This window comes from Thalassophryne amazonica, chromosome 8, assembly GCF_902500255.1.
Source record: "Thalassophryne amazonica chromosome 8, fThaAma1.1, whole genome shotgun sequence".
NCBI classification, from domain to species: domain Eukaryota; kingdom Metazoa; phylum Chordata; class Actinopteri; order Batrachoidiformes; family Batrachoididae; genus Thalassophryne; species Thalassophryne amazonica.
The window spans coordinates 92,627,575-92,640,817 of record NC_047110.1 but is presented as its reverse complement, the minus strand read 5'-3'; the positions used below and the strand labels follow the sequence as shown (position 1 = coordinate 92,640,817).

Here is a 13,243-nt window from a genome sequence, read left to right as displayed (position 1 = left end):
ACGTGGTACTTTCTCTGAGATTTTGGTTAAATTACACCCAAACAAAGTGAAAACAGAAAGAAAAAGTGATAATGCAGTAGAAAGTGGACATGTTTGTTTTTGACCTGGAGCTCAAATGTGTCGCAGTTTTGCAGGCGAGAGAACAGAGCTACTCTGGTTACCTGCGTAGGCTAACAATTACCGACATGATGTCTCCCATTTGCCTCGTCTTCCCTTCTCCACTGGGAACTGAAAAAAAACTGCACTTTTTGCAAATGATTTGGTGATTGCAGCCGAAAACAAAACAGTAAACCATTTTCCTGTGTGAAGTTATGCTGTGTATATATTGTGCAACAGGAGCGGTAGTCCCCATGAGTGGTCAAATATCGCAGGGTTCAAATGAGACTACGCTGCCCTATAACAACTGCGGAGGTTATAGGCTGTTCCTTTGTGCACGTGCCCACAAGCACTTATGTCATGGGCCGCGTCCTTATTCAGGCGTAGTCAGCACTAACTGGCTATCATCACTATACATACAATGAAACTAAATTTTGGCTGCTATTGTAAGAAATCCGGCCACATTTCCTCATTTTTGTAATCAGGATGCAAATGAGAGACCGGCTGAACCCCTCAGGTTTTGCAGTGTGTTTGTAGAATGTCATTTAATCAATTGTCTTTCTGTCTTTTTTTTGTTTGTTTGTTTTGCAGACACAGCATACGTGCGGGTTTTCATCAGTGATGTCAATGACAACAAACCCATTTTTGGTCAGAGACTGTATGAAGTCGGTGTCGACGAGAATGCAGATGTGGGCTTGACTGTTGTCACCGTTAGTGCTAATGACGAGGATGAAGGTAGGCTTTGATGAGCTGGCAGGCAGAAAGAACAGTCACTGTGAGAAATAAAGGTCAAAGGAGCGAGCCAACCAGAACCAATAAAGAAGTTTTAGGAGCCACTTTGCAACAGCAGAAAATTTTTCACTTAGCATGTTCTTCACTTGTCGGCAGTAGAAGCATTTTGTCAGTCTACCACTAAAATGTGTGCAGTTACCTTTCTGCAATACATTTGCGACAGCATGCACAAAATGACCCAGTTAAGTGTTTCTTTCCAGTCTGGACTCAGCTCTGCTGAAATCATTTTCATGCATGTGCTAGATTTAGCAGTAGTCATTTGAGTGCTCGGTAATGCCATGTAGCACATATGGTCCAAAAAAGAGTGACATGCTCCCACGCAGTAGGTGGGCGGGATTTTGGCAATAAAGCAGTTGCTCATCCTCTGTAGAGCAGCGGCATAAGATCCCTTTATCAGACATGTTTAGGTCCGTTAATCAAGTATTTATGGTGAGCGGGGGTGCAGCTTAGACCTGAGCTGCAGCACTAATGATGAATAGCTGCAGAATAACACCAGCCCCCAACGTTAAACTTATTACAACATTGTTGCACTTGTGCCTGAGAGGGTGCGCTCAGTCTGTCTTGTTTAACAACTAAACCCTAAGCTTGAGTGCTGTGGGTCTGCCAGGTTTTGGGTGGGAGGCAGGGAGCACTTTGTCAGCTCGGTGTTATGTGTCGGACGCAGCTCAGAGAACCGACCAGCGTTTGAAGGACCCAGTATGAAATAAGCAGAGCACGGTACAAAGGCTAACTGAATTTAATACATAACAGTGATACAAAAAATAACAAAAGAAAGTGCGGTCTGGCGTGGTGCGCTAACGGTCCGGAGCCAGAAGCTGTTCGGACCCAAGGACCCCGCCGACACCCCCCAGGTGGCCGCAACAAACCGAGTCTGTGAAAGAAGGAACCATTATGTGAGTCCACACTCTACACACAGAGAGAACACTTAAAGGTGTACAAACAGCAAACACTTCCTGGCTTGATTACTAATCAGCTTCCCAACCTGCAGGCATGGAACATCCAGTTCACAAAACTCCACTGCAGTGGAAGCCGATACATGACTAACATACAGCTCAATATAAAAAGGTGTGAGGGACACCACATTTACTGACTGTATAAATGTTAGTCACAAAATCTAACGTACCTCAGGAAGTGTGCTGACGAGCGTGAGACCTCACCCCCTCCTCTTTCACAGACCGTGCATCAAACCCTGGACGTTCTCTGCATCCACTGATGATGAGATGGCTCCCGAGACGACGATCTCACCCGTCTGGTCACAAGGTCGAGTCTCTGGCAAATACACACTGTATACTCCAGTCTTAAATGCCACCATGTTCCAATCCATATAGATGCACCTCAGCTGTGAGTCCTGACGAGCCGCAGGTGATCAGGGTGAGGTCCTGATAACCTCAGCAACACAGCCACTCAGTCCCAAATGCAAGCCACCTGGAAGGAGAAACAAAGGACAGAAACAAAAAAGGCAGTCAGGCCCCCCCAGCCATACAACACTCGGCTTGTGTTAATAGTACAGATTAGTGTATTTACATGGGATTGCAGCTACTTTGACCCAACACGATGATTGAAAGCAAAGACTGTGTATTGCAGGAGATTATCTCATCTACTCCAATGTTAAACTGCTAGATTGGATGGTCTCCACGGAGACAGAGTAGATAAGTTCACATATCGACTTTCTCTTTACTAAACTAGACCCCCACCCCAACCCTTCTTGCAGGCCTTAAAATCAATCCCTAGAGGGCACTATCAGAATGCAGTGTGCTGCTTTTCACGCTTTTACTTTTTCCTGCACTCCCTTTTTTTAATTAGTATCTGATTAAGGTTGGGAAGATGAGGTACATAGTTTCCATTTAATTAAGTAATGAAAACAAGAAAGGGTTACATGAAAACCCAATAATGCTCAAGTCTCGAAGGTAATGAGGTGGAATACATTGGTGGTGAAACATCCTGCTTGTTTTGCAGGTAGAGAGAATAGAGTCGCAAAAGGGATTCCGCTGCAAAAAGAAAGGGAAAAATAAGTAACCAGCTTCACAGAGCTTCTGCATAATAACAGTGCCTGCAACCTACTTTAAATCGCACTACTATAGAGCTCTGGGAATTGACATCACACCATAACCCCTGAAAGACCACGGGAGCAACCACAGCTAGAACATAGCTACAACTAGCATGTCAACATCGTCACCAAGCACCGACAATCTGCCATATCTGTATTTCCACTGCAGGAACTTGCAGGGCATTTTTGGGGATCCGATGCCTTTGTGTGTCTCCACTGCAGGGACCACCCTTGAAACACTTTCAGGGAGGTTTTTGGGGTTAAAATAACTTCCAATTCCAGGGTAGTTACAACCCCAAATCAGAAAAAGTTGAAAAGCTATGGAAAAAGCAAAACAAAAAAACAAAAACAGGGATTCCTAAGACATTTTGGCATTGAGAATACCAAGCGATGAAGTGTTTCAGGTGATATGTTGTTCCATTTTTCCTGCAAATGCATCTTCAAGTGTGTAACAGTAGAGCTTTACATTTTTTGTTTCAAAAATATTCTCTATTGGGGACAGGTCAGGATGGCAGGCCAATCTAGTATCGGTTTCTTCTACAGCCATATCTTTATGTGTGCATTGTCTTTTTAAAAAAAATACAAGGACATCCCTTGAAAAGGTGTCATCTTGAAGGCAGCAAACTAAATGTGCTTTTCTGCGTTAATGTTACATCACAATAAACTACCTTTGCCAAGAACATTAACACAACTCCATACCCCATCAGACCCCAGCTTTTGGAATTGTTGCTGATAAAAGTCTTGACAACCCTTTTCGTCTTTGCTCCAGACCACATGGTGTCCATTTCTTCCAGATCTGGAATACTGAATCATCTCACAAAAATACAGTACATTTCCACTGTGTGATTGTCCAAGCCAAATGCTTCTGAGCTCAGAGAAATGGACACCACTTCTTGTAAAGAATAACATAAGGCTTCTTTTTTTGCACAGTAACATTTTATGTGGGATTTTCTGCATGGAATTTCATACTGTAGAGCTTAACAAAAGCTTCCCAAAGTAATCACTTGCCCATGTAATTATATCAGCTATTGATGAATAACAGTTGTTGATGCAGTGCTATCTGAAGGTTAGGAGATCATTGGTATTCATCTTAAGCCACACTCACATCACGCCACATGTCTGGACACACACGTGTCACAGGGAGTGGCAGGTCACAGCCATGAACCAGGGATCCAGTGGAAAGTTTATGAAAGAGTCCATCATGGTACTTGTTATGTACAGGCTGCATGGCTGTTGTGCATGAGGCATGGGGAATATTGAGTTGTTAGTCAATGCCAAGTGGACGTCTGATGCACATGATCAGTGCATGTAACTTGCAAATTACCACCACCATAAGCCAGGACTATGCGCATCCCTGTGACGTACGTGCTCTGCATGAGACAATCACTCCTGAGTAGCATGTGATGTAAGTCAGGACTGCATATAGAAGGAGGTCGACCACTGCCTCTGCCACCTCGCGTTCCGACGTCAGTGTTCCTGCATTGCCACAGTCATTGTCGCTTTGTGTATCTCTTCAGCTTCTATTAGGTGCCTGTTGAGGTCCAACACCCTCAGACGTTGCCACTGTATGGCAACAGCCATTGACACCGTCAGCTGTAATGCTGCATGCACTGTGCATACATTTTTTTATAACTTTATTCATGAAAATCATTCAATATTAGGCAACACTTTATATTAACTGCATGCTACAAAGCATTAGTAAAGCATTTATAAAGTGTAAGTAAATGCTTAAATAACTACTTGTAAAACATTTACAAAGCGTTCTTTTTTATTAACTACTCATTGGTAAGAACATAAATAGATGGCTTAATAATTATTAATAACAAAATATGTAATGTCTATAAAACATTTATGAATGACTTTTTAATTCTCTATAAACCATGTAAGAAAAGTTGATCATTAATACTTCATCATTTACAAACGTAAAATCAGACACTATTCATTAGTAATAAAAATACTGTATAAATCATATCAAAAAATTGTAAAGACAATAAAAATATGATCTGTAAAGTCTTTTTATCACTTATGAATAGTGTCTGATTTTCCGTTTGTAAATGATGAACACAGGAAGGAGGAGAAAAAACCAGGACAAGACTACAGTGATCCTCCAGACAACAACAGATTACAGTCATTGATTCATATCAGCTGTTTTTAATGTCATTGGTATATATATATGTTATTACTGACCTTTAATTGCCCCATCCCAACTTTTTTTTTTCAAATGTGTTACAGGCCTTAAATGCAAAAAAATGAGGTGTGCACAAGTCACATTTATTAAAGGAGCAAGTATGTTTTTGTACTATTGACAGGATTATCAGGAGTATGCCAACTCAATGCCAGGTGTTTGTGCATGCTAGAGGGGGCCAAACATATTACTGATCAATGTTTACATTTGCTTTAATAAATGTTTTGTTGGGATACTGTGCTGTTTCGTTATGGGGTAATTTTAAGACTTTATTGATATGTGTTATTACCTCTACAAAAAAGTTGGAGGAGGTTATGTTTTCATCCCTGTTTGTTTGTTTGTCAACAACACAGAGCCCACAATTTTTCATATATGGTTATGAAATTTTTACTGAAGATTCATATCCTGGTGGGCAAGATCTGATTCAGTTTTCAAGGTCATAGATCAAAGGTCAAAGCCAGAAAAAATCTTGGAATATTGGATATTGGAAAAATCCCTATCTTTAACATTGAATTAATTTTCAAAAATGAATACCTTTGTCAAAAAAGATCAAATTTCTTTCATATGTGAAAGTGTTACGTAGAATGGTATCCTTTATCGACTGAAAAAGTATGATCTGGATCTGATCAAATTTACAGATTTTGTGGCCATTTAAATTTAACATAGAAAACCCCATTTAATGTATATTTTACATTATATCTTAATCAAACTCTCATATTTGAAAATGAGGTACAGACTGGCACTCACTATCGCCTGACAAAGTTTGATCTAGATCTGATCGCGACTGTGGTCAGAAACCAAGTGCCAAAAAAGCAATGACAAATTGTGCATAGCAGAAACAACCAATGTTCTGTGAAAATGATCTGAAAAACAATTCAGAAACCCAAAAAGTTGAAAAAAAAAACTGACAACACCACAAAAAACTTCAAGTACATGAACAAAACATACTCCTGACATTTAATCACATCTAATTTAGCTTACAAAAACCACTTCTACCAGGATTTTGACCTACAATTTTTTTCCAAGGTAAAATTTTGTGGAATTGGAAACTAGTGTTGGTGGAAGTTTGAGCTCTACAAGTGCGGTGCTCCAGCTTTGTGAATTTTAATTATGAGAAAATCTGTCAAACCACTCAAGAATACTCATAAGTGTCAAATAAAACCCATTTTATAGACAATTAAGTCTACTGACTTGCAGTTACATAACATAACCTAAAATTTGTACCTGCCCCTTTAATAAATGTGAGTAGTATATATTAACAAATGAAATGAAGTTGGCCACAGATATCTTAAAATATTTTGGTTTCATATTGTCTGCAATGAAATAGAAGATAAATTAAAAGTATCACTGCAGGGTTTTTTTATTTGTATTTTCATACCTTCCCAACCTTTTGTGATTTGGAGTTGTAGTTCTGCCGGCCCTGAAGTACCACACAGCAAGGCTTGACAGTGATATTAACTCGCATGGGAGAAGATGACAAAAAGCAAGAACTGGCAAGTCAGGGTAGCAAAACAAGAGTAAGAGCAGAACAACCAGCACAGCTGCCAAAATTGTTGCAGAATTATTACCTCACTGCAAACATAGCAGCACGAGCCCAGTGGGTCTTCATTGCAATGGAGACACTATGACCTTCATGACATCTAGGAAGCAGGTTGAGGTCTGGCCATGGAAATGGACCTATGGCCTGAAAGGATTTCCAGCTAACGGTACATATACCACTACCACTCATAGTCCACTAGCTTCTCATAAGGACATGTTTATTCTTAAATGTTGGTAATTTTTGTCCTAGACCTTCTGTGCATGGTTTTCAGTTTTCAGGGTTAACATGTTTGGTACACTGAACTACACTTTTTTGTTGTTTATCCCGAGACATCAGAACAATCATTTCAGGAAAGCCATCTTATGGTATATCCTTGCACATCAATCACTACCAGTATTTTGCTTTTTATTGCCCATAATCACTGGAGAAGAAAAGATGTTTTCAACTGCCCTATCAGAATCCACGTTGTTGACATTTTTGGGTACTTATGGGATGTATCAAAACCTCCATATCAAGGGTTTAGAAAGCAACTTTATGGATCAGGCTAGGAGGACTTTCTTGATTTTTGCTGTTTAAATAGTTATGAGAAGCTTTTTAAGTGCATTTTTCAGATTCATGGTATAGTTTTCTGTATTTTTTAAACTAAAGTGTACAGAGAAGTTAAAATAGTTGAAATCCATTTTCACTAAATCTGTGTAACTGTTGATGTTGCAGCATGTCACCTGTTATCTAGAGGTCTGTTGCTGATTCAATTTCAGTAACTATATATATATATATAACTAAGCATCCATCTTTTATTCTTAATTAAAAATCTAATGTCACATATTCAAACATAAATCTTGCTTTCCTGTCACAGGAGCTAATGCTAAGCTGCGCTACCAGATAACATCGGGCAACAAAGGTGGCGTTTTTGATATTGAGCCCGAGGTGGGGGCAATCTTCATTGCACAGCCCCTGGACTATGAGAAGCAGAAGAGATACAAACTACTCGTGCTGGCATCCGATGGGAAGTGGGAGGACTATGCAGCTGTGGTGGTTAATGTGGTCAATAAGAATGACGAGGCTCCAGTGTTCTCCATGAATGAGTACTACGGATCAGTCACAGAGGAGCTTGATGGGTCACCTGTGTTTGTTCTGCAGGTAAATGGCTTGCAGATTACTGTGCACTGTACTTCAAACAAAATTAAATTGTATCTTGTGAGGAAATCATAGTATAATTTCAGAAACAGTCCATCTGTTTTTTCCCCCTGTTCCTACCTGGTTCTTTGGCCAATTACCACCAAATGTTATATGTGGTGACTTTCAACTCCAAAGTTGCCCTTACAGGGCTTGTTTTGAAAAAGGTCAAAGTTGCTGGGGTCAAACATCAAAAGTTTTATATTTTATATCACTCCAAATTTGACACACACATGCAGGTGGATTGTGGAATTGCCCAAGTGAGATCAAATGTAAAAATGGTCAATCACTGGGATCATGGTCATTGAAACCCAATGACCATGATCCCAATAACTGACCATTTGAAGGGCAGTATATAATTTATTCACTCCAATATGGCACACATATGGAAGGTGGGTTCCAGAATTACCCAGCAAGGTCAAATTTACCAAAGGTCACTCACTGGGGCCAAGGTTATATCTGCCTGTTTTTGGCTTACTTGTACCTGGTTCTTGTGACCAACGTGATCCATCAATGAATACCGTAAAGAAATCAGTTTGGCAAAGGTCAAAGTCAAGCAATTTGACTTTAAACCTGATTTTGCCCAAATGTTGCACTCACTTTTGTAGATTCCAGAATCCCCCTGGGGAGGTCAGGTCTTTTGGGTGAAGGTCAAGGTGACTGTGGTCACGTTTGCCATAGTGTTTACTAGTTTCCTGTACAGGAGGACTACTTCATAGTTAAATTCAGCACCAAGTCCATCGCTTCATCAGACCGAGTCTTGAGGCTACATGGAAGAAATGAGTCTAATCAGATCTCATTTCTTTAAATGTTATTGGTTATGATAACCAGTTAAATATGTTTAAATAGGTTAAAAACAAAATCTAAAGATGAAGGAATCTTTATTCACAACTAAGCAGATCAAAGGAGCGTATAATTTGTGGATGACAAAGAGGTCTGTTTTATTAAAAAGTCTGTTTTATCTCCAGGTGACAGCTACCGACCCTGACAAAGATGCGGATCAGGGAGCCATACGGTACTCCATTCATGGCCAAGGGGCAGAGTCACACTTCATGATCAACGACATCACAGGGGAGATGTATTCTCAACGCACTCTGGACCGAGAAGATCGTGCTGTGTGGCGCTTTGTTGTTATGGCAACAGATGAGGAAGGCGAGGGACTTACTGGTTTCACTGATGTTATTATCAATGTGTGGGACATCAATGACAATGCACCCACATTCTCGTGTGCACCTGATAATTGCCACAGCAGTGTGGCAGAGAACTCACCTCCCGGAACGTTTGTTGTGGAAATGACAGCAGTTGACCTCGATGACGCAGCGGTAGGGCAGAACGCAATTCTCACATACCGGATTATTGAGAATGCCCGCGATGAAAACAGCGTGGAACTTTTCACGGTCGACTCCAGCACTGGGACTGTATCTGTGGCTGCTGAGGGGCTGGACCGGGAGTTGACTGAAAGCCATCACTTAGTAGTAGAAGCTCGGGACGGTGGCGGCATGACTGGCACAGCAACCATCACTGTAATGGTAACAGATGTCAACGACCACATCCCGAGGTTTCGAGAGGACTGGTGTGGAGTCCGTGTACCTGAAAGCACTAACGTGGATGCTCCCATTCTGGAGCTGAGTGCTGTTGATGCTGACACCGGCACATACGGACAGCTAGTTTTCAGTTTGGTTTCAGGGGATGCAGAGCAAAGATTCTACGTGGTCAGCCACAGGATGGAGCAGACAGGCACTCTGAGACTGAAGAAGAAGCTGGACTTTGAGAAGGCAGGGGAGCAGCGGTTTAACCTTACTGTTAAGGTGGAGGACTCAGACTTCTCCAGTCTCATCCACTGTCTGGTTTTAGTGGAAGATGAGAATGATAATGCTCCTGTATTTACACCGAGCTCCCAACTGCTGCCGCCTCTGCCTGAGGACATACCCGTAGGAAGCAGCATCACTCAGGTCGTGGCCACTGACTCTGACTCAGGCCTGAATGGAGACATTCTGTACAGCATTCAACCTGAGTCTGACCCCCACAGACACTTCACGGTCAACCACGCTGGTGTGGTTGCAGTTGCCAAGCTGCTGGATAGGGAGACGGCAGCAGGTTATGACCTTGTGGTCATGGCGACAGACCAGGGTGCCCCGCCACTGACTGGCAGCGTTACAGTCCAGTTCACACTGCTCGACAGGAATGACAACGGGCCAGAGCTGGAGACAGACTACTTCCCGATGCTGTGGGAGAACAGTCCCGCACCTCAAGTGGTGTGGCTGAACCAAAGCTCCACTCTGCTCCACGTGGTGGACAGAGACTCCCCAGAGCACGGGCCTCCTTTCTTCCTGTCTCTTCCCTCAGTATACTCTGTTGATTTCCATCTACAGGATCACGGAAATGGCTCTGCCACGCTCACTGCCCTGCGGAGATTTGACAGAGAGAGGCAGAAAGAGTTCCACTTGCCTCTGATCATGATTGACAGTGGCCATCCACCAATGACAGCCACAAGCACACTCACCATCACCATTGGCGACCAGAATGATAACGCCCATCAGGCAGGGGAGAAGGATGTTTACGTGCATAGCCACAAGGGTGAGTTGGTCACTCATATCATTCTCTTTGGCTTTTACTCTCCCTACAGATTGTTTCACTGCAGGGAGAACTTGAGTGGGGAGGGGGAGTTTAACAGAGGGAAAAAAATTCCTCTCCTATACCTGCACAGCACAGACAAGATTTAATATTCCCTCTCTCTTCCTCTCGCATTCTGTCAGTGTTTTGTTATGGGAATGAAACTGTCAAATCTTTTCCCGAGCCCTCAGTACAGTCTTCCCTTCTTAACCTGATGCCTAAAGCTCATCTGAACATCATATTATGATAAGGGCCATCAGCCATTCTGTAGGGTTTTTTTTTTTTTTCTTTGCTCTGGCGTTAAGGAGGGAAGGATGTGGGCTTGTTTGCATTTTGATTTCATACTGAGCTACATGGCAGTTTTGATAATTGTGGAAAACAGGAACGCTGTGACTCATGCAGACTGCCATTGTTTACCCAGCTGCAGTGCTCTGACACTGTAGGTCAATAATAACATAATCCATACCAAGACAGCCTGGCTTCCTTAAGCTCTACACTCTCTCAAGTGGAGCACTGAGAGCCTATTCATTCCAGCAGTGGGGCTCCACAGTTATGAACATAATAAGTAGAACAGAACACAAGAATGCAAGATAAGGAGAAGAGAGGGGACAAAAAGATAAGTGTTGGCATCAGCAAATCGTGTCCAGGTCGAATCAATGTGTGTGTGTGTGTGTTTACCTTGAACAGGAAGGATGGTGAATGCATCGCTGGGGAAGGTGTATGCCCCAGATCCCGATGACTGGGACAACAAGACCTACACTTTGGAAACAAGTGCAGCAAAGTAAGAGAGTGATACAAGGCTGGGAGTTAGATTTGTGATCACCCAAAACACAACGTAAACCTGTTTTAAAACTGTGTTCATATTAGTGCAAATTTTCACATTTTCTATACGTTGGAAGCCGAAGTGCAAAGAAAAAAAAATCAATTTACTGACTGAGAAACATGAATGTGATTTGGAACCCCTACACTGTGACTTAACCAGCATAGGGAGTTTTTGTTGCGGGGGTGGGGGGGTCCTTTTTTAAAGGACATGTTGCATTTTATTCAGCATACCAGTTAGCAATACAAAGTGGCCCTCAGAATGCAGGTGTTTCAAAGGGTTATAAATTTCAGAATCTTCTGGGGGAGATGCCCCCGGACCCTCCTACAACACTCGTGCCTGCAACGCTCATTGAATTGCAATGCCCCGCTAAATTCCCCCCTATGCTGTGAAAAACTCCTTGGGAGAACCCTGTAATGTGGATACCAAGCAATGAAACATTACAGAAGTGAAACACATCTTAAAATATGCAAATATACGGGGATGTCATTCTTGCACTTTTCTTTTCAGGTCAGGACCACATGCAGGCCAGTCCAGTGCCCATTAACTGTTCTTGTGCAGCCATTCCTTTTTAATGTGTGCAGAATATGGTTTTGCATCATCTTGTTGAAAAATGCATGGGCGACCCTGGAAAAGATGTTGTCTTGAAGGCAGCTTATGTTGCTCTAAAATCTCAGTGTACTTTTCTGTATTAATACTGCAATCACAGACATTTAAACTACCATTATACAACCACATACCATGACAGACTTTGGGTTTTGGACTTGCTGATCCTTTTCATCTTTGCTTCAGAGCACACAGTGTCCATTTCTTCCTTAAAAGATCAGAACACTGATTCATGTGACCACAATACACACTTCCACAGTGTGATGGTCCAACAGAGATGCCTTCGAGCCCAGAGAAGTCAACAACACTTCTGGTTAATATAAGGCTTCTTTTTTGCACTGCGATGTTTAAAAAGGCAATTGTGAACTGACAAAGGTTTATTTCCCAAAGTCATCCATTGCCCGTTTGGTTATATCAGCTATTGATGAATGACAGCTCTTGCTGCATTGCTGTCTGAGGAAACAAAGATCATGGGTGTTCATAGGGTCGCATCCTTGCCTTTTACGCACTGGAATTCCACCAGATTCCTTTTATTGTTTCATGATAGCGTGTACTAATGGAAGTGATGCTTTGTCATCATTATTTAATTGTATTCGTGATGTAAAGCAGTGGCTGTCCCAAAACTTCCTTTACCTGAATGATGGTAAAACTGAGATCATGGTGTTTGAGCGCACTGGCATACCAAATGTGGTAACACCAAATTTTGGTGCTTTGGCTAACTATGTAAAACCAGCTGTCAAGAATTTGGGAGTGAGCTAGTTTTTTCCAACTTCGCCTTTTGGCTAAAATAAAGCACTTTCTCAGTAGACGTGATCTTGAGACAGCCATTCATGCTTTCATCAGCTCCAGACTTGATTATTGTAATGCACTTTATTCGGGCATTAATCAATCGTCTCTTGCACGTGTCCAGTTGGTGCAGAATGCTGCTGCTCGTCTTACGCCCATCCTGTACTCACTCCACTGGCTTCCAGTTCGTTTTAGAATTGATTTTAAAATTTTAATGTTTGTTTTTAAAGATATTTATGGCCTTGCACCTCCCTACTTGTCTGAAATTTTAACTTTGCGCACCTACAGTAGGACATTAAGGGCGTCTGGCCAGCTTTACTTAGATGTTCTAAGGTCAAGATATAAACGCTGGGGTGATCATGCTTTCGCGGTAGCTGGCCCGAGACTGTGGAATGAGCTACCTCTTGAGTTACGTACTATTCCTGACCTAGCACTTTTTAAATCTAAGTTAAAGACTTATTTATTTAAACTGGCTTTTAACACTTAGTGGGGAGGTGACATGTTCTGTTATTTTTATGTTCTTTTTTATGTGTTGTTTTAAAATTTTATTTTATATGTGTTTTATTTTTGTAAATTTGTGTT

General features: G+C 41.8%; 1 protein-coding gene across 1 annotated transcript in view; it reads left to right on the top strand.

The window, feature by feature from the left end:
- The window catches only part of LOC117516100 (neural-cadherin-like), a 540,129-nt gene that overhangs the window by 349,052 nt on the left and 177,834 nt on the right, over nt 1-13,243 (top strand). The window contains exons 16-19 of the mRNA XM_034176992.1: nt 688-831; nt 7,517-7,800; nt 8,805-10,413; nt 11,137-11,230. Coding sequence (XP_034032883.1) covers nt 688-831; nt 7,517-7,800; nt 8,805-10,413; nt 11,137-11,230 — 2,131 coding nt within the window. The remainder of the gene's footprint in view (nt 1-687; nt 832-7,516; nt 7,801-8,804; nt 10,414-11,136; nt 11,231-13,243) is intronic.